Source organism: Pristiophorus japonicus, chromosome 11, assembly GCF_044704955.1.
Source record: "Pristiophorus japonicus isolate sPriJap1 chromosome 11, sPriJap1.hap1, whole genome shotgun sequence".
Lineage (NCBI taxonomy): Eukaryota > Metazoa > Chordata > Chondrichthyes > Pristiophoridae > Pristiophorus > Pristiophorus japonicus.
The window spans coordinates 57,984,692-58,006,862 of record NC_091987.1 but is presented as its reverse complement, the minus strand read 5'-3'; the positions used below and the strand labels follow the sequence as shown (position 1 = coordinate 58,006,862).

Sequence of the window (22,171 nt, the reverse complement as noted above, 5' to 3'; positions counted from 1 at the left end):
CAGAAGATAGCAAGAGCCAGCCAAAGTGCCTTACCCACATCCAAGTGCATGCCTCCCACAACCGAAGTCGCTCCTTACACCGGCGCAAGTGTATGACAGTACCGTCCCAACCACCACCACCATAGATGGGGCATTGTGTACTGGTTATTAACAGGTTTATTGGGTATGAAGTGAATAGTGACAGTGGCGTGACTTCTGGATTTCATCCACTCCAATGATGTCCCTTGTAGAGGGTTGGAAGAACAAAATCCATCTTCCCTGAATTCCCTCTCTCCCCTCCGATTCTACCCCACCCATGTCTCTCCGTCTCTCCCCCAGTCCCTGCCTCTCTCTCCCCCCCCCCAGCGCCTCTCTCCCTCCCACGGACCCATGGCCCCCCACCGCTGCTCTCAGCCGCCTGCTGAGATCAGGTCGGCAGTCTCTGGCCTCATGTCCTGCTTCTCAGCACCACGTGGAGCGACGAATTCGGGGGGGAGCGGGTCAGAGCTTGACAGACGCATGCACAAAAAAAAATGCAGTAGAAATAGTTACATAAAAAAAAAATCTTACTGTGCAGTATTTAGTATAATCTTTCCAGCACAAAGCCATAGTAACACCATAAAGATGGTGACCTTGATTGATGTTTCTAACTTTGAAACCTTTATTTCCTTGAATTATTTATATGTACACTAGTCCCATTGCACATAGGAGTCAAGTGTAGTTGTTGGGTGAAGCAGGGACAAACCGATCAGTGCATGCAGACATAATGCAGCCCCCATTTTGAAGTCATACATTCTGATCTTTCTACTTTCATTGTAATTATGTCCTGCTGTGCTGAATATATAATGTTAATAGTTTGCATAGGCAGTGTAAGGGGTTTTCACAGGGTTGTTGTGCCTTGGGTGTCTCCCTCTGGGCTTCTGCCCTCACAGCTTATGCCTGGCCTGTGAGGTACCCTGAGTGCTGCAAGAGCACCCCTGGAGAGACTGTGTCCACAGCTTATGAAGGGGGTTTTGAGACTCGTGCGTCCCCACAGCTTATGCCTAGCCTGTGAGGCACCTGTGAGTGTCAAACACTCCTAACCCCTTCTTCCCTAGCCTGTGACACACAGTTGAGCGTTTTCGAGGCGCTCCTAGCTTCCTTTACACGGTTCTGACATAAGACTCACGATCAGGAGATATAATACAATAGAACTGAGACAAGGTGATTCCAAGAGGAACTTTAGGCTTCCAATTTATTTGACAAGGTGTAACTCAACAAACAGCAATACACCAACAAAACAATCCCCCTAAATCCCACTAAAACGGACCCAACGAAAATCTTTACACCAGTTTAGCAGTACAATGCCCAACCTCCCACCTTTCCTGGCCTAACTGAGTTGGGAGTTCTGCGGACCGGAGGTTATACTCACTACTGTGCCTTCCGCAGTCTGGTGGTTTGTTTCTTCTATCTTCGGTGTCTTCGGACACTGGTTTTCCTTCAGTGTCGAGAGGCTTGTGGTTGTGGTTGTTGAATCACGAGGGCAGGGGAAATCATCTCTTCTTTTTTCACTACGTCAGAAACCCTTTTTTTATAGCCAGATTATCCAGTCCGCCTCTCCTGCTGAAGTCGATTCTTCTCATTGGTGGACTTTTTGATTTTGAAAAATGCAGCAGTTTTAGGTTTTCAGGTTTTTTTTCCACTGATCTCAACCTACTCAAGGTTTGAGTCGGTGTTGATTGCATTGGCCTCCTGTAGCCATTGTGCTAGTCTGGCCTGAGCCAGATATTTCTATGCCTGATGAAAAAGGTGTTGGAATATGTATGTGGCATTGTTTAAATGCTAATGTTTTCAATGGGGCAAGTTTCGAGGGTATACAGTTCCCAGACAATTTGATTAGTTCCAATGTCCAAACTGGCCCTTTTGATATTGACTCCATCCCTTTTCTTGCAGACCCAATATACATCTTTTAAAAAATCCCAAATTCGATTAAAGTTTGTAGTTTCTTCCATGTGCACTTTAGGATTTCAAACTTTCTGGTAGATAGTTCCAAATTAAATTCCCTTTCCTATGAGTCCAAACACTGGGGGGGGGGGTCTCCATGAATGCACCCCCTTTTATCCCCTGCAGGCCCTGTCTGCTCTTTTAAAATTCATTTGTGTCCCAAAGTTTTCCTTCCATCGGTTTCAATTCACAGCACAGACCGATCCCACAGCCCTTTTCCTTCTGGGTAAAATGAGGGGGTTTTCGTCCTCCCCTACATAATCCCCCATCTGACACAGTCAGACACTACTCGAGTGTGTCAAAGTTCAGGGTGGTGAGAAAACCCTAGGTCTCCCAAATTGCCCAACTTTCCCCAGTTTAACTCTAAACTGATCCCGTCGATATATATCGTAATTCTTTTTAATGTACTAAACACAGAAATCCAACAGGTTACAATACACGACAGCAACATACATATATGTACTTAAGGTTACAGCAGTAATTGTACATTGAGTCTCATTTCAGTCTCAAACGTAAAACAAAGAAACCTGCCCTGCTAACTCCCCAGGAGCCATGTATGAAAAACACAGTCATCCCTGGAAATAACAAAACCGCCTAAGTGTCGCGGTCAAGCTTTGTTTACACATCTTGAGTGTTTAGCAATGGCTCTCCTGGCTGTGTAGTAGCCTGAGGAACTGCGTTCTTTTTCTTTTTCTCCTGAGCTTACAGCTTGTAACTAGCAGATAAGCTACAATCAGGAGTTGGCTGATTACTAAGGCATGCGATCCCACCCGGATCCATGCAGGTATGTCTGCCCGTATTCCCAAATCCCACCATGCTGGGGGTTTAATCTGGGCAATCTCCCCTGCTAGAATTTCAGTTTTCTGCTCCATGGTGTAAAAATGTTTTTATGACAAATCCACTGCCTTGAGGAGGGCTGTAAGTTTCTCAGGTAGTGGGGCAATGGGATAGCCAAACTGGGCGACATATTGTTGTAGATGGCTGAGGTTGTTTTGTACCGTGAGGTGAATCGTGGAAGGTTCAGGGATGGGTGTGATTTTGGTGTGTGCCACTTGAACCTCTGCCCTGGGTTTAAAGCAAAAGCTGCTGTACAGTATTGGACACCACCTTCCCGGTCTGTGTTCATACCGTTGGGCACTTGTGGTGACACAATATGTCCCACCGCCAACATATGCTACCTGTGGAGGCATGTGGTTAGGGGCCATTACCTCCATTGTGCAATTGATAGGCTCTGCCCCAGCAGTGCTGAACCCGCAACGTGGCCTTGCAAAAGCGTTCAAGTGCTGGGGGCACAGGATTACCTGTGCTCCCCTGCTCCTACAACCCGAGAGGTCTGTACCTGTCATAGTGTGCTCCCACATTGTGACATAAGGTGGGACCTCTTGGAATCGAACATGCACCCCTCCACGAATGACTCCCACATTCTCCACTCGGTACAGGGGTGCTGGTCGTGGGGACGCCCCCATCACGGGCATCCTGACCACCACACCCATGATGGTATGGTTTGATTTTCCACAGTCCACCGGTACCGGGTCGGCTTCCAATGCTACACGAAGTTGGCAAGGACTCAAAACATTATCGTAAGGGTGCAGTGCTGCTAAGTGCTGGTTGCTGATCCAGGAGGGGACCTGTCCCTGTCTCAGATCCTCGAGGTGACTCCGTCCCTCTCCCAGCAACCAGGCCCCATAGAGCACGCACACCTCATTTTGGGCAGCTTGATCAGAGGAATTTCTATCCTCTCGAATCAAGGCGTTTACAGCCCTGGCCTGTGCCTCCAATTGAGAGATAATCTCCTTTAAGTGAACTGTCATTGCCACCTCTTCGTGGAGCGCGGATCCCACTACGGTATTCTCGTCCCCCAGGACTTTGCGCAGTTGACTCTTTAACCCATTTATCTGGAGGGCCAGCTGCATGTTATCCAAACTGTTTATGGCGGACGCCCCGGTGTTAAACCCCATAAGAATGTCATTTAAAGTGCCACGCTTCTGCCTGCCCGGTTCGGCCCTATCCCACTGTTTATACAAGTCTGTCACTTTGACATCCCCGAAGTCCAGTTCATAGAACTTCCGGAACATCTCCCGCAGCAGAGCCTGGTATAACAGCTCGGTTTCCCGGGGACACCACGTACTGCGTAGTGTACCCCCTGATAAAATAGTTTCTCGGTAGGGACCAACACTAAACCATTCCCCGGCCCCCTGGTTGTTGTCGGGCACTCGTGTGGGATGGTGGGCTTGGCCGTGGGTGGGGGTTTTCTTTCCCGAACTACAAGTTCGGTGGCATTTACTGGTACCCGGGATTGGGGATCACACACGCCTCCCCGCTGCGATCCCATACCACCCTATCCCTGACATCCTGCCACCATCTATAAAAAGCAATGGAGACCCCCTCTGAACACACGCGAGTGGATCCCCACATACACAAATAAATTCCTTGGTCGTACGCCCACCATTTCTCCCAGCACACCGTTACCCCGCCAGATGACCCCATGATGGTTCGGTAGGTATCATTATCCAGACGTTCCCAGTCCGAGTGTCGGTCTCCCATGTCCCTCTTGAGCTTTCTGAGCCACCACCACCATCCCAGAGGTATGTCCCCTTGGCAAGTTAGGCATACCTTCCTGCCTTCTGTCACTCTCACTCTGGAAGTGGCCACAGTGATCTCCGGGCAGGGGATGGAGGCCCCTCCGTAGGTAAAGTCCTTATGGTTGGAGTACTTGGTGGAGTTCGATCCCAACCACCCAGGCCATCTCCCCTCGTGGGAGTAGGTGACCCGGCCATCCGCCGCCGGAGTCCCTTCTCCTGTGGTCATTGTCGGCGCTCTGCCCCCGGAGCATCCGAAAACTAGGGAATCCTCGGTGTCCCCTCGGTGCCCGGTGCAGATCCTTAGCGATACCAGCATCACTAATGTCCAGTAGGGAGGTGTTGACATCTGAAAGGCAAGAAGAGACCTCTCCAGGCTCGGCCCGCGTAACATGTTCCAAACACAAAAATGCTGTACCCAACCGTCACTGCCTTACCTAAACACATATACTCACAACACAAAGTAACAAAACAGGAAGGGAAAATATACACACCGCCACCCGTCCCCGGGTGGCCAGGCTATATCCTGTCACTGTACAGGCGTCGTCGACCACTTGGCTGACCGTACCCTGGGGACCAGGATGTCCTCCGCTGAGGGGCTCGTATGGTCCCCCTTAATGAGTCTTGTGCTGCCCTCCAAGGCCCTCCCGAGCCCCGGATAATCGGTGGGAGACCCTTGCTAGTGCAACAGAGCACCCTCCCTGTTGTCTTTCGCCTTATCGGTCTGGGGCGGGAGGCTAAGTAAACAAGGGACCACGGCGCCCTGGGCTGTGGCACTCTGTGACTCCTCCTTACTGTCGGTGCAGAGTCCCACGTTATGGGCTGCAATGCCATCTCCTCCACCTCTTGGGCTAGCCCCAGCTGATCCACCATGGGAGGTTCAGCTTCCCCTTGAACCTTGCTAATGGTAGAGCCTTTCTCCCTACTTCTGTTAGTGGGCTGGGAACCTCTACCCAGTGGTGGGATAACCTTACAGGAGCAATGAACCAGCCCCGGCTGTAGAGCTTCGGGGCCCACTGCCTCCTCCGGAGCCTCCAAATCCACCGGGGCCTGTTCTTCCCCCAGTGCCTGATTCCCTTCCCTTGCTCGTCCCCTCTGTTTTTTACCTCTTTTGGGGTCAAACAATTTACACTGATTAATGTGATACCACTTCACCCGGCGAGGCAGTCGAACCGCATAGACCATAGGGCGAGCCTTGTCAACTATGCTGTATGGTCCCATATATAATGCTTCAAAAACCCCGACCCGAGCATAGTTCCTCACCATGACCTGGTCCCCTATCTCCCATTCGTGGTGTTTGCTGGGTTCTAGCAGCAATCGGTTACTCTGATGCTGTCTGCCCATGTTACTAGCAGCCTGCCAGTGAATCTGTTTGAGGTGTTCAAACAGGTTCCCGACAAACCGGTCCCGGTTCACCTCTCGGAGCTGCCCTTCGGTGAGAACCGGCGCCAACACATGCACTGGGGTTCTCATGATCCGGCCCGTCATCAGCTCATGGGGTGAGTACCCTGTGCTCTTTGACTGACTGGCCCGGATTCCCATGAGGACCAATGGTAAGACCTCCACCCAGTTGTTCGGTGAGTCTCCCGTCTCCTTGCGCAGCCTTTCCTTTCGGGTCCGGTTCAGGCGTTCTACGGTGCCTGAGGACTGAGGGTTGTAGGCGACATGCCATTTGGCTCTTATCCCCAGCACCTTTAGGGTGGCCTGCATCACCTGGCCGGTGAAGTGGCTTCCTTGGTTGGACTCCACGATTTGAGGTAGACCCCATCGAGAGAACACCTCCCTCACCAGGATTTTTGCAGTCCCCACCGCGGTAGCTGTTCGGCAAGGGAAGGCTTCCACCCACTTGGAAAACACATCCACTAGGACGAGGCAGTATTTATAACCTCCCTGGGCGGCCGGTAGGGGTCCGATGTAGTCGATCTGGATCGACTGCCATGGTCCCTCTACCCGCCTGATGTGTCCCATAGACGCCTTCCTTTTCTGAGGGTCTGGATTGTTTGCAGCGCAAACCAGACAGCCCGCACAGAAGTTGCGAACGTCTTCCCGGAGGTCTGGCCACCACCCTGCCTTTTCTACCCGTTGCCAGGTAGATTCCGGCCCAGGGTGTCCCGCACCTGGACCCTCATGGGCCAGCTGAAGGAATTCCCTCCGGTGTTGTGGCGGCACTACCCATTTGTCCCCTTTAAACAACATGCCTTCCCGCACAGCAATATCTACAGCACTGTATGGGCCCTCCGCCTTTTCCCCCCTTTTGATAGCAGCCAAGGCAGCCTTCAGGATCGGATCCTGCATCTGGACTACTTTAAAGTCCGGGGCCGCAGCCGCCCCTACGCTCCCTTGTGTCCCTGGCTTGCTTCTTGCTGCTGCTATTCTGCCTGCCTCGTATGGGTCCCATGGGCGACCTGTACGAGCACCTTCCCTTGCCAGCAGGTCTGCCTGCTGGTTACCTTCCCCCCGTGGCTCAGTTTTGGAGTGGGCCTTTACCTTATGGATATATACATCCCCGGTTTCTCCCACTGCAGCCACGATCTTTTCTAGCAGGGGTTTGGTCACAAGGGGCTTCCCATCCGCAGAGGTGTACCCCCAGCATGACCAAATCGGCAGATACTCTGTACATGAATTGCAAGTGAACATGCTGTCCGAGCAAATCGTGTATGGGGTAGGGAATTCCTCGGGGTGTGTGACCACATACATCACCGCCAAAAGTTCCGCCTGCTGGGCGCTCAGGGTGCATGGGAGTTTAAGAGCCAAGGCAATTCCTGCCTTGGGATCCCAAACTCCGCAGCCCGTGAGTCTTGTACCCGCGGACACTGAACTGGAGCCATCAATGTAGATCTCGCGGCCTGTGGGGTGTATCCCTGCCCGAAATCCAAAGTTAATGTCCCATACTCCACAGAGCATCGATGCGGCTGCCCTGGATAGATTAAATTTGCTGCGAGCCTGGGCTCGCAGAGGCCCTTGACCTTTAAAGTCATTTGTGAGAGGAGGAGGATCCAGCAAGTGATTCTAGCACTGCTCACTGTCCCGTCCTTAATCCTCCCGTCCAACAGCATCTGCGTCGGGGTATGATGGGTGAGGAGTGTAATGGGGGATATTCCGGTAAAGATCTGAGCTCTCTTTACTGCCCAGTGGGTGGCAAGCAAGTGCCTCTCACAATTGGCGTATCCCTTTTCTACCTCCGTGAGGACCCTGGAGGAGTACACCACTGGTCTCAGCTGACCGTTTCGCCCCTGGAGCAACACTGCACTTAAGCTGTCACCACTGGCTGCCACCTCCAGGAAGAATTCCTCCCCCCCATTAATTGCCCCTAGGGCTGGTGCTACCTACAGGTCTCTCTTAAGACGGACAAATGCTGCCTCACAGCCCTCATCCCATTCCCACTCGACCCCCTTATGTAGGAGTCTGAGCAGAGGGGCGGCAGTGGCTGCATAGTCCTTGATGAAGTCCCTACAGTAGCCAGTGATTCCCAGGAAAGACCTTACCCCCGACACATCCCTAGGGACAGGGAGTTCCTGCACTGCCTTTCTTCTAGCCTCATCAATGGCCCTTTCTCCTGCCCTTATCGTCAGGCCCAGGAATTTTACTTCTCTTAGACCTATCTGGGCTTTCTTGGGGTTAACTTTAAAACCCCCTTCCTTCAGTAAGACCAGCAGTTCAGCCAGCAGTGGACCGTGTTCCTCACTGCTGTCTGTGAACAACAACAGGTCGTCCACATACTGGACCAGCTGGTGTGGCTGGCTGAAGCCTTTTAAGCAGTTCGCCATGCATTGGTGAAAGATGCTGGGACTATTTTGAAAGCCCTGTGGGAGGCAGCTCCATGTATACTGCTGTTCCCGGAAGGTGAAGGCAAACTTGTACTGGTCTTCCCTCCGTACAGGGATAGACCAGAACCCGTTGGATATGTCCAACACTGTGAACGTGGTTGCGGATGCAGGGATTTCCCCTATCAGATCCGCAACCGCCGCTACTGTGGGAGCATAAGCTGGGATGTTTTTATTGAGCACCCTATAATCCACCGTAGCCCTCCAAGAATTGTCCGGTTTCCTAACCGGCCAAAGCGGGGAGTTGACATGGGTGGCTATGGGTCTCAAAACACCCTGCTCGACAAGCGAGCTTAAAGCTGTCTCCAAGTCTGCTTCTGCCTCTCGGGGAAAGCCATACTGCTTTTGCGGGCGGGACATGGGATCCCCATCTATTCTAACCTCCACTCCTGTGACTCTCCCACAGTCGTGTTTGTGGGTGGCAAATGCTGCAAGATTTGCTTGCACATAGGCCCGGTACTCGGCCGGGGTGTTACCGACCAGAACCTCCAGGTCGTAACCCCCTTTTGGCTTCATTGTACACAGAGTCCCTTTTCCCTGTTTCTTATCAATAACCATGACTTCTCCCTCTGCTCCCGTGCCCACTGTGCCCCATAGACAGTGATTCCTCAAGTCTACTAGGATCTGGCGAGCGATGTTAAAATCAGCCCCCAAAATCCCTTTTCCCACCTGCTCCCAGTTCATTAGGACGCACTTCCATTGTGTTTGGAGTGCTCCTAAACGAACCGCGAGCGGGACTGAGAAAAACCCAGCCTTCTCATTACCTGTGAACCCAGCTAGTTGATACGGCACCCAGTTTGATAGAGGTGAGGTTGCGGGGTCCTCCGAATGGACTATCGTGCTGGAAGCACCAGTGTCCAAAAGGTAGGTATCCAATACACCCTCAACCTCCATCTTGACCCAGGGTCGTCCCCAGGGGTCATATTCTAGTGGGCACAGGTATGCAGGCTGGGTCTGGGCTAGTCACGGCCTCTGTACTGGCAGGGTTGCTGGTGCTTCCCTGCCTGTTGCTGTGGCTACCTTCCCAGTCCCCTCCAGTGCTGTCCTCACTGCAGCTACTATCTCCTCAAGGGATGGTGAGGGGCTCGCTCCACTTCCCCCACTCTGGGCGGCTCCTGAAGGACTTCTCCCCCCATATCTCTTTACTGGGCTCCTGCAATCCCTTTTAAAATGGCCAGCTTTCCCGCACCCGTAGCACACTCCCTCCTTATCAGGCGAGCGGCCACCCTCCTGGTGCCATTCCCTTTTGGGAATCGGGTTGGGTTTTACTTCATTTACTCGACCTTTGGAGGTTTTCTCCTCCTCCCCTCCTCCATTCCTTTGGACCAGTGCCAGTTGCCTGACCACTGCTTCCTCGGTGAGGTTGGGGTCCCGGGAATCGAACCACAGTAAGCAGTTTGCCAACAGCATCCTCAGCCAGCGACCAGTCTGTACCGCGGAAAGATTCGCCCGGTCGAGGAGCTCCCCACAGGCTGCATGGTATACCACCCACAGCCTGTCCGCAAACGCCTGCGGGGTTTCCCCTGCGAGCTGCCTTGTCCTTTCGACCCGTTCGAAAGGACTGCCGTCATCGAAGCCCATAGCCTCAAGGACGGCCCTCTGGACCTCAGTAAATGTACGCTGTCCCCTCCGGCATTCTGCCGGTAGGGCCTGGTACAATTTGCTGTCCAGAGAGAAGAGCAGCAGCTTGGCTGTCTCTTCCTCGTCGCACCCATTAATTTCCCCTGCCTGCATCACCTCCATGAAGTGGATAGACGGGTCCCCACTGCGAGTGAGTTTGGCCAAATGGGCCACCATGGCCCTGAGTGATTGAATTCCATGGGGAATAATAAAGTCGCTCTCCAGCGCTCCCTGACCTTGGCCACCTCCCTGTGGAGGACCGTACTTGCGCTGCCTGACCGGGCACATCCGCCCTGGTTCAGGATCTTTCTGCGCTGGTCCCTCTACCTCCGGCTGTCCCACCATACCCGGTGCAGCAGACAATGCCTGGTCACCTGATCCAACCCTTAACTGACCCTCGGCTGGAGCCTCACATCCCTGCTGCCAAATGGGACACATTGGTCCTGCCCCCAGCCCTGGGTATGCTACTACCTGCGTGCCCCGCCCCTCCTGGTACCCCACCGGACAAACCACTGGTGCCTCAGGAGGTGGTTGGGCGTCTCTTGCCTTTGGATTCTCCTCTACCTCCCATTACTCTCCTTTGTCCCCTGTGGACTCTCTGGGTCCTATCAGGGCGACCATCCCCTTTGCCTGGGATAGAGCGTGGGTGAGAGTTTTAATCCTCTCCTGGCAGGGACCGTGATCTGCAAACTCACTGCGACTGGTCACTTTATAGGCTGTCTGTACGTCTTTTAATTTATTCTCCAGTTCCCAAATTTTCTGGGTGTACCGAGAGTTCTGTTCCCGGAGGGACCCCTCACTACCCTTGGCCTTAGTGACCTGACACTGAAGATAGTCCCGGCTATTTCGGAAGGTCTCCTCCAACTGCCGGTTCCTTTGCTGCTCCCCAGCTAATTCGGCCAGCAGGTTGTCCCCAACCACAGCCCGGATAGCAGAGAGTTCCTCTGATTTCTGAAGATTCTGTTCCAAGTCCTTCACCCGCTGGTCGAGCTTTCGGACTTGGCGGGTGAAGCAGATAAGCCAGATGGCCTTTTCCTCCCTGTGGTTGTGGTCCTTCCCTGCTGTCCACTGAGCAGCAGCATCCACTGGGCGCTCTGCCCGAGTGAGGGCTTGCACCCAAGGTTTGGTGAGGTTCACCTTGCCAAAAATGTATGAGGAAATTCTCTCCTCCATTTTAGTTTCCGCTCTTATCACCTCATCTGTTATATTAACATCTCCTGTTTGCTTAAGTCCCTTCGTGGTCGCCATGTTCTGTAAGGGGTTTTCACAGGGTTGTTGTTGTGCCTTGGGTGTCTCTCTCTGGGCTTCTGCCCTCACAGCTTATGCCTGGCCTGTGAGGTACCCTGAGTGCTGCAAGAGCACCCCTGGAGAGACTGTGTCCACAGCTTATGAAGGGGGTTTTGAGACTCGTGCGTCTTATGCCTAGCCTGTGAGGCACCTGTGAGTGTCAAACACTCCTAACCCCTTCTTCCCTAGCCTGTGACACACAGTTGAGCATTTCCGAGGCGCTCCTAGCTTCCCTTACACGGTTCTGACATAAGACTCACGATCAGGAGATGTAATACAATAGAACTGAGACAAGGTGATTCCAAGAGGAACTTTAGGCTTCCAATTTATTTGACAAGGTGTAACTCAACAAACAGCAATACACCAACAAAACAATCCCCCTAAATCCCACTAAAACGGACCCAACGAAAATCTTTACACCAGTTTAGCAGTACAATGCCCAACCTCCCACCTTTCCTGGCCTAACTGAGTTGGGAGTTCTGCGGACCGGAGGTTATACTCACTACTGTGCCTTCCGCAGTCTGGTGGGTTGTTTCTTCTATCTTCGGTGTCTTCGGACACTGGTTTTCCTTCAGTGTCGAGAGGCTTGTGGTTGTGGTTGTTGAATCACGAGGGCAGGGAAAATCATCACTTCTTTTTTCACTACGTCAGAAACCCTTTTTTTTTAGCCAGATTATCCAGTCCGCCTCTCCTGCTGAAGTCGATTCTTCTCATTGGTGGACTTTTTGATTTTGAAAAATGCAGCAGTTTTAGGTTTTTTTTCCACTGATCTTAACCTACTCAAGGTTTGAGTCGGTGTTGATTGCATTGGCCTCCTGTAGCCATTGTGCTAGTCTGGCCTGAGCCAGATATTTCTATGCCTGATGAAAAAGGTGTTGGAATATGTATGTGGCATTGTTTAAATGCTAATGTTTTCAAGGGGCAAGTTTCGAGGGTATACAATTCCCAGACAATTTGATTAGTTCCAATGTCCAAACTGGCCCTTTTGATATTGACTCCATCCCTTTTCTTGCAGACCCAATATACATCTTTTAAAAAATCCCAAATTCGATTAAAGTTTGTAGTTTCTTCCATGTGCACTTTAGGATTTCAAACTTTCTGGTAGATAGTTCCAAATTAAATTCCCTTTCCTATGAGTCCAAACACTGGGGGGGGGGGTGTCTCCATGAATGCACCCCCTTTTATCCCCTGCAGGCCCTGTCTGCTCTTTTAAAATTCATTTGTGTCCCAAAGTTTTCCTTCCATCGGTTTCAATTCACAGCCCAGACTGATCCCACAGCCCTTTTCCTTCTGGGTAAAATGAGGGGGTTTTCATCCTCCCCTACAGCAGTTTCCATTGTGTATATGGACATTGTAATTTATAATAAAGTTGACAGAAATTGCAGAGATAAGATTTTTAGTATATTATAGATATAAAATGGTGTGGAGGGGGAAAATTCTCACATGAATACTTAGATTATTACAGAACCTTATCCGGGAGTATTTATTTAATCATATTCTAGCTGTAATGTGGATACTTTTTTGTAGGCCAAAAGTGTTTTGCCAGTTACAAGTATTTACTATGGGGGAAAACATTGCTTTCCATGAGCATTTTGATTCGTTTTCGATAGATATCTCCCAAGTTAGAATTATTTAATGGCAAAAAGAAAACGACAAGTCCTGAAAATGTGAAATAAAAGCAGAAAATGCTGGAGGTAAACAGCAAATTGATCACCATTTGAATGAGAAAGTTAAGTGTGTTGGGTGTGATCTTTAATTAGAACTGGCCAATATTACCTTAGTATCTTCAGCTTTTAATCTTTTTGTAAATTTACAAAATGTTTGTGTATACTTACATATAATAAATAGTCAGTATCTACTTCGAGAACTCTGGTTATTTAATATAAATCTAGTTTCATGAAATAACTGTACATATGCAAGTACACTACTGTCTCTCTATAACAATGTCTTCATAAGTCATTTTTAAAAGTTTTTTTGATAGAGGCAATGTTTGATATGCTTCATTACATTGCAGAGGCCTAGAAACAACATATTGCAGGTGATGAATATTAGGTATTTTGAGTTAGTGTGACATGGTTTGCAATACCTTTCCATATTGATACTGAGAAAAAAGTAAAATAAAGGCAAAAATTACTCTCAGACAACCATTAGAATAAATGAACATTTTTATGTTAGAAGGAACTGTTTTACAAATGTCATTTTTATAAAGATGTAGAAATGTATATAGCTTAAATTGCAACGTTTTGATAACAGAAGAGCTGGTGGTAATCTGGTACAGGAATAAATAAACTATAATACCAGTTTAAAAATAGTTTTCCCCAATAAGTCATAATCATTATAACAATTACACAGTTAACATTGTTTTGTATATAACACAATTACTTTTATTTTAAGTTCAAAACAAAAGAATAATGTTGTACTTTATCATTTTTCACTATTGCACTGGCCATATTGTATCAAGGAAACCAGTGCTGGAGGACTCTATATTTTTGTGTGTCGCCATACTTGTTCCACAATAGCTGAACATTCCATCTTTCTCTCTGTCCCTCTTTGCCTGAAGCTGATGACTCTCAATGAGATATGGTTGACTTCTAGTACATCACCGTTGTGGCCATTTTTTCTATGTGAGTGTTACCAGACTATTTGGCTGTGGAGGATTGCACCAAAAATGATAACCCCACACACGTACTTGGAGTAGGGCTTGTATTGTGATTACGAATGGGAGTGCCCATAACACCCTCCCCGCCCCCCCTACCCATGGCCACTAAAGCCAATTGTAGCACCTCTATGGCTGCTCCAACTGAGATCGGCTTACCCATCAATAACCAGGGATCAAACGAGATATCCCATATATTTTACCATGAACTATTGGGATATGATTTTTAACGGGGATATTTTAGTCCACAATAGCTTAATTATTAATTCTACTAATGGTAATGTGTTAGAATCCAGAAGTACAAAATTGTTGCTATAACTACAGCTGAATTAATTAATTTATAATTTCGTAACTTATAGCATGTTAGAATCCTTGACGGTTACCACAAAAGAATTGCATGATTTGGGTGTGGTGCTTACATGGTGAGTATCTAGTCATTTTGTTTAGAGTGCAAAGGCAACAGACATGTTCAGGATTCATTGACTTTGATATGATTTGGTTTCCTACTAAAATCCGAGGTGGGACAATAGGCAAAGCAAAGTGGTTCCAGTTACCTTCTGATAAATAATGTGCTTACAGTGCACAATGTGGAGCACATACATCATTTCACATAGATTAACAGACGTTGGATTCTTCATTCTTACATTAGATTACTACTGTCACAGGTGGGGAAAGTACTTTTTGGTTTGTCTTTTTCATGACCATTTTAGTACCTGCAAGTTCAGTTTTATTGAAATACAGTTCTGTATTTCTTCAATTTGCATTCAGTTTTAATTGTCACCACTTCCTTTTCTAGGTCCTATTAAAATAATTATTTACTCAGTGAGTTCCTGGTCACAGCCCTACTGACAGTAGCTGGTGACAAATGGAATTATAAGGAGAGCGGTAAAGTCAGACAGTGATTCATGTATGGCCTTCATATTCACTCTTGGGGTTAGCTTGACCTGCGTCAGTCCAGCTGCCCACCCTCTCAATAGCAAATAGTGTGAGGCAATAGTCCCTGTCATTTTTTGGGGCGCCATGCAGCCCATTAAAAAAAAATTGTGCGGTTTTTGCATTGAAAAGCTGGCTGCACGGGATCCCTGGAGCAAGAAACATTGTATGGTATAGAAAGGCCAAGAGTGGGAATACATTGGCATTGTTTTTAAAATGACCAATCCATTGACCGGAGTGGTACCTGCCATTAAATAGAAACATCGTTTGTTACAAGATTTTGGGGAAAGATTTCATTAGCAAGATCATAACTGTTTATGAAATCTTTGCAGGAGTTAATAGAGAAGAGCTATTGCAGGGAAAAAAATCACTGCACTTGTGGTCATACCATGAAATAGGGATAGCTTAATTGTTGATAAAGTATCCAAATCTCTATGAATTTCCGATTATTAATCTACAGAGACAGACCACTAGAGAAAAATATTTTCTCTTTCCACTTGCTGTACCGGTTAAGCAGACATCAGATACTTTTTTACAAAAAATAAACAATTAAAAAAATTTCCAGGAAACTTATTTACAAAAATTAAAGTGTGAAAATACAGCTGTATTACTATGTTCAGTCACAGAATTATCCTAACCCTGTCAGCCTCAATAATACAGTAGTTGAACAACAGTATTTTAGGTTGTATTCTTTCCGTCTGTCAGGCTGAAAGTTTGCGCTTTCCCATGCTGCCTCTCAGCATTATTGTGCTCTCCACACAGACACCTGGGTTCGCTATCATTTGAAACCAGATGTGCCGTTCCTCCCCTTGGGAGTCCATCCAATCAACTTCATTCCCATAGCTCTGATCTGTTGAGCAATAAATAGGTGACAGCATAAACATTTAGATGCCATACCAGTAATTTATTTTCATTCTTACCAACAGAACATGTCAAATTATCATCTTGACAGGCGGGCAGTGTATTGTCAGAGTACTTAAGGAAGTGGCCCTAGAAATAGTGGATGCATTGATGATCATTTTCCAACAGTCTATCGACTCTGGATCAGTTCCTATGGACTGGAGAGTAGCTAATGTAACACCACTGTTTAAAAAAGGAGACAGAAAACAGGTAATTATAGATCGGTTAGCCTGACATTAGTAGTGGGGAAAATGTTAGAATCAGTTATTAAAGATGAAATAGCAGTGCATTTGGAAAGCAGTGACAGGATTGGTCCAAGTCAGCATGGATTTATGAAAGGGAAATCATGCTTGACAAATCTTCTAGAATTTTTTGAGGATGTAACTAGTAGAGTGGACAAGGGAGAACCAGTGGATGTGGCGTATTTGGACTTTCAAAAGGCTTTGGAAAAGGTTCCACACAAGAAATTGGTGTGCAAAATTAAAGCACATGGTATTGGGGGTAATGTACTGACGTGGATAGAGAACTGGTTGGCAGACCGGAAGCAGAGAGTAGGGATAAATGGGTCCTTCTCAGAATGGCAGGCAGTGACTAGTGCTGGGACCCCAGCTATTTACAATATACATTAATGATTTAGATGAAAGAATTGAGTGTAATATCTCCAAGTTTGCAGATGACACTAAGCTGGGTGGTGGTGTGAGCTGTGAGGAGGACCGCTAAGAGGCTGCAGGGTGACTTGGACAGGTTAGGTCAGTGGGCAAATGCATGGCAGATGCAGTATAATATGGATAAATATGAGGTTATCCACTTTGGTGGCAAAAACACGAAGGCAGAATATTATCTGAATGGTGGCAGATTAGGAAAAGGGGAGGTGCAACGAGACCTGGGTGTCATGGTTCAGCAGTCATTGAAAGTTGGCATGCAGGTACAGCAGGCGATGAAGAAGGCAGATGATATGTTGGCCTTCATAGCTAGGGGATTTGAGTATAGGAGCAGGGAGGTCTTACTGCAGTTGTACAGGGCCTTGGTGAGGCCTCACCTGGAATATTGTGTTCAGTTTTGGTCTCCTAATCTGAGGAAGGACATTCTTGCTATTGAGGGAGTGCAGCGAAGGTTCACCATACTGATTCCCGGGATGGCAGGACTGACATATGAGGAGAGACTGGATCGACTGGGCCTGTATTCACTGAAGTTTAGAAGGATGAGAGGGGATCTCTTAGAAACATAAAATTCTGACAGGACTGGATAGGTTAGATGCAGGAAGAATGTTCCTGATGTTGGGGAAGTCCAGAACCAGGGGACACAGTCTAAGGATAAGGGGTAAGCCATTTCGGACTGAGCTGAGGAGAAACTTCTTCACTCAGAGTTGTTAACCTGTGGAATTCTCTATCGCAGAGAGTTGCTGATGCCAGTTCATTGGATATATTCAAAAGGGAGTTAGATATGGCCCCTACGGCTAAAGGGTTCAAGGGGTATGGAGAGAAAGCAGGAAAGGGGTACTGAGGTGAATGATCAGCCATGATCTTATTGAATGGTGATGCAGGCTCGAAGGGCCGAATGGCCTACTCCTGCACCTATTTTCTATGTTAAACAACTTATTAGGCAGATTAGCATAAATCTCAACTTTTTTTTGATAAAATTTGGAAGTCTGTATTAACTTGTCTTTATGGAATTCAATAATGCTGTGCCTCGGAAGCTGCCTGTTGGACTGATTTTGACACGGTCTAGACAAGTGAATGAACTGAGTGAATTATTATTAGTAGCAGTAGTTCAACATTCACACTTTTGCAAGACAGCATGCAAAGTATGTTTCCAAACAATTGTTTAAAAAAATATATATTTTTTCATTGTCAGGAATTTTTTACCCTGTACATTTCAGTTCTCCACTTCCTGCTGTGTTCAACCAGTTAGTGGGTGGGACTTCCATCCACCCTGGAGTTGCCCACACACCTTGGCTGTATATCTGGTACAAGGATCATTTGCATACAAGTGGGGGTCTCTGTGGCATCTGCTGGGGAGTGAGGCCAGACTGGGGACAGAGATGTTCTCCGGGTCTGCTACAGCAGAAGGAAGAGGCAACTCCTGGGGGGAAAAATCACTTTCTAAAACATGTGCCTAATGCTGCCAGGCCCCTCTGTACCGACTTTACATGGAAGCAAGCAAGTGACTGTTTTCCCACATTTTAGTTTAAATTGTACATGCTAGCTCACTTATAGCTTGTATGCTACCAGGATGTGGCACGGTCTATAATTTCTATCTATTTTAATATTTAATACAGGGCACTCCACAGCTGGAACCTGAGCATCAACCACAGGAGTATAGACTGATTCAAAAGTAATTTTAACAGCTTTGCCACAACCTGAGAATCACTTTGAATCTGTCCTGAATGATCTTTAACGGTCTTCTGACGTAGTTGAAAAAGCTTTTGCTATTATTACCACTATTTTGCACTATCTTCTTTTCCAGAGACCCCTTAGCTTATTTGGCTGGAGTACTGCAGAGCTGCTAATATCTGCTGAACTATACCCCAATATGGGATGGGGAGGTAGGAGGCAGTTTCCCCAACTGCCAGCTTAATCCAATAGATTAAACTGGTGGCAGTATTATAGTTGCAAATAGAAACTATATTGCCTGATTTTGTTTTACTTACGCAGCTCTCATGAATATAAATATGATACAACAGCATTGTAATTATTGGGCCAGGCACCATAAACTGTAATTTCTACATGGCTACAATCTGAGCTGAGGTTGACAGTTCTCCTGAGACTACTTTCCCTGTTGGTCAGCAATCTGGTTATTGGCCCCCCGACCTGCGAGAGAACAGCTACGCAGATCGGCAAGTAAAAGAGCTGGAGCGGCATATTACTTCAACCTCCAGCATGAGCTGCTCCCAAGGATTTTGAGATGGGCGACTGGGTAACGTCATCAAAACCCTGGTTGCTGTTTTGGAGCATGGGCAGGAACATCGGCAGAGCCCAGGTACAGAGGAGTGGGAAGGTCGGGGCGGATGAGTGGCAAGTGCTTATGGTGGAGGAGCGGTGAGGGTAAGGGGCCGAGAAGAGTCAAGGGCCCAGGGGTAGCACGGGCCAGTGCACACTGTGATATGTGTGCGCACTAGGTCCGTGCAGCAGAGCTGGTCTCCAGTTGTTTTGGGGAATCCTTGCCACTGGATAAAGGCCTAGCTCTGTCGAGCCCGTGTGGTGGCTGATGTGCAACGGTCACCACACGTTAAAAAAATTCACGCACAGGCATCTTCCACCCCTTCAATTAGAGTTCAGGACTGGAACATTGGGTCCTTCATCGAAACAATTGTGAACTCGTGGAAGCAAGTCACCCTCGTTCGAGGGACCGCCGATGATGATGATGATATTGTGGAAAAAGAATAAAAAGAGATTGGAAAAAAAATTAATTACCATTGCCTTGGTTGAGTCTGATGCCCCCTAGAAATACATTGCTGGAGAGTGACTCTTTGTCCCAGACGGTTAGTTCCAAGGAGACATTTTGTAGATCATGAGGGTGTAAGCCGCTGTACGTGAAGGTGTGGTTCCACTGGGGGTTCACACTCTTTTTAATGATGGGTGTTTTATGCTTAGAAGTTTTGTTGTTGTCAGGAAGCAAGTATCTGATTTAAAACAAAAAAAAGTCAAGCAACAAGAAGTTAGCATTTTACCTCAGGAACAGAAAATCTTTAAACATTCATTACACATCTGGATCTACCCCTCTACGATAAGAACATAAGAATTAGTTGCAGGAGTGTGCCATACAGCCCCTCACGCCTGCTCTTTCATTCAATAAGATCAAGGCTAATCTTTGACCTGAACTCCACTTTCCTGCCTGATTCCCCTAGAGTCCAAAGATCTATCTATCTCAGTCTTGAATATGCTCAATGACTGAGCATCCACAGCTCTTTGGAGTAGAGAATTCCAAAGATTTACAACTCGAGTGAAGAAATTCCTCCTCATCTCAGTCTTAAATAGCCAACCACATCCTGAGACTAGGCCCCTAGTTCTATACTCCCCAGTCAGGGGAAACAACCTTTTAGCATCTCCTCAGAATTGTGTAAGTTTAATGAGATTAAAATAATGCTAATAAGAGTTCCCTAAATAAGATTGTAAATTTTCTTGGCATTGTTAAAATCTTGTCACCATTCTGCCTGTGATGAGCAATAGATCGGTACAAATCATCACAGTGGTAATATGCAGGTTAGTAGTGATCCAGCATCCACTGCTTCTGTTGCCATTTCTCTTGGGTTACATTTTAATTTCTAATAGTTGGGAGAAATGCTTCCTCTAGTATTCCAGTTAATTATTTTTGGCTACTTGTTGCTGCATTGTAATGTATTTTTTTTGGTCACAGATTATCCAATTTGCCTATGATGCCTCAAGGAACACAAGGTGATGCTGAATTTTTCTAAAACTTACCCTTTTACAAACGTATCTGAAGCTCCTCCCATTTTTACTGCAGTTAAATTTTTTGCTTCCTTAATGAGCACCTCCAACACTCCGCCACTGGCTGCCTGGGCAGAGCCTTTCTTTCCTCGACTGAAACTTTTTTTAGCTGTGTAGAATGAAGAAGTTTAAATTATTTCGAAGCCAAAATCCAAATAATCATTGTCGCAATAAACCATTCCATTTAGAAACAACAATGGTAGCAGTTTAGTGTTAAATGCCTTGCCTCATGCAGTATATTTCTATCCAAATGCGAAGTATATTACAGGCCACAAGACATCCTATTGAGGAAAGTGAGAGGGCTACATTATACTCGCAACTGAGAATTATTGGGACCAAATTTGGCCCTGCGGTTTTTTCGGCGCACTTACCTGAGGTGCACCGACTTTCCGCTCCCAAAACGGCGCTGAAAATGTAACTCCATATTTTCCCCGCTCTGTGGCCTCTCCCATGGCTTGGCCTGTCCATTAGGGGACAGAGCTAGGGCCCTGTGCGACAAACAGTGCCGGCAGCTCAACGCATGCGCACTGGAGGTTTCGCGCACGCGCAGTAGCTCCTGCCCCCAGCCGGAGGTCCCTCGGAGAATTCCCGTCCTTGGAGAAGTCCCGTTCTGTCCCTCAGAGAGAGAATCAGTGCGTTCTCCTGCCTTTAACCCTGGCCGAAGGGCTTGCCGGTACGTTCTCCCACCCCTATCCCCGGCTGAATGGCCTCTGGCACTGGCCGGCCCAGCCCGGCCACTGACTTCCCCGGCCTGTAGGACTTGAGTTTTATTTTTTATTTATTGATGGTTGTGCTTTGTTTTGATTGGTGGGGGGGGGGGGGGGGGGGGGGGGGTTGGGGGAGTTTTGATAAGAAGGTAGGATTTAAGTTTTATTTTTTATTTATTATTGATGGTTTTTATGCTTCTTGAATGTTGTTGTGAAGGTGTTTAGTGCTTTGCAAGGACCCCCCCCCCCACCCTTCCCATATCTCTGGCTACCTGCGCTGATTTCTTAACTGTCCACAAGGGTTTCCTGTGTGGCCACAAGTGGCCACATACGCTGGCCTAAGTTAGTTTGGAGCAACTATTAGTTGTCCAAACTGACTTAAATGGCCAAAACCAGCGTAGGTGGCTGGTAACTCCCCCTTTTGGGAAAAAAAAGCTAAACTAAAAAAAATCCTAACTAATTCACTTACACTGGCACAAATTAAATGTGCAGAATGGGGATTTTTAAGATACTGCAGAAAAATCAAATTGCTCCAGAAAAAGAGCAACTCCTGGGCAAATTTGGGCCCATTGAAGCTATCGTCGCAGCTATAGGCGCCACCGCAGCAAAGCAAACTGATTCAAGATAAAGCAATATAGGGTACGTAAAGTCATAAAGATATAGGTGACCAGAGACTAATATACAGTTGGTTTATGGCTTCATAATTATGTTTGTCTTCTCTGCAGCAAGAGATAGAGGATTATGTCTATAATTAGTATCTGGTATCTGAGCATCAGACCCTGTTTGGTTGATGGTAACTTAGTAATCTTATCTAGTGGTAACACTATGTTACAGTATGGCTCAGGCACCTTCTGCTGCACTAAACAAGATAGAAATACAGAAAAGTATCGTTGCATATATAGCTTGAATGGAGGTCATCCAGGAATAAAATATCTTGCAAGGTATTCGATTGGATTATATGTCTTTATTAACCAGAATGGATTCTAAATTTAATAGATACAAGTTACAACATGAAAACCGGCCATTTGGGTCAACTAGTCCATGTCAGCATTTACACTCCATGCGAGCAAACAATCTTAATCACGTTTACACGGCCTGCTCTCATTCCTTTATCCAACTATCCAATTTAATCTTGAAATTTGACATTGTTTTCTGACTCAACCATAAGCCTAATTTTCCATCACAACAACGCTCTGGGGTAAAAATTGGTTATGGTCCATTTACGGGTGCCTAACCAATGATGCACAGATAGTGC

General features: G+C 47.3%; 1 protein-coding gene across 9 annotated transcripts in view; it reads right to left on the bottom strand.

Annotated features, from left to right (window-relative positions):
* Positions 1–13,518: 13,518 nt before the first annotated feature.
* Positions 13,519–22,171, bottom strand: part of sytl5 (synaptotagmin-like 5) — a 322,939-nt gene continuing 314,286 nt past the window's right edge. For all 9 annotated transcript variants that reach the window (XM_070893405.1, XM_070893414.1, XM_070893411.1 and 6 more), the window contains 3 exons: positions 20,183–20,318; positions 19,175–19,383; positions 13,519–15,711 (listed from right to left, as the gene is read on the bottom strand). In XM_070893405.1, the coding sequence (XP_070749506.1) occupies positions 15,563–15,711; positions 19,175–19,383; positions 20,183–20,318 (494 nt within the window). In that variant the 3' untranslated portion in view covers positions 13,519–15,562. The remainder of the gene's footprint in view (positions 15,712–19,174; positions 19,384–20,182; positions 20,319–22,171) is intronic.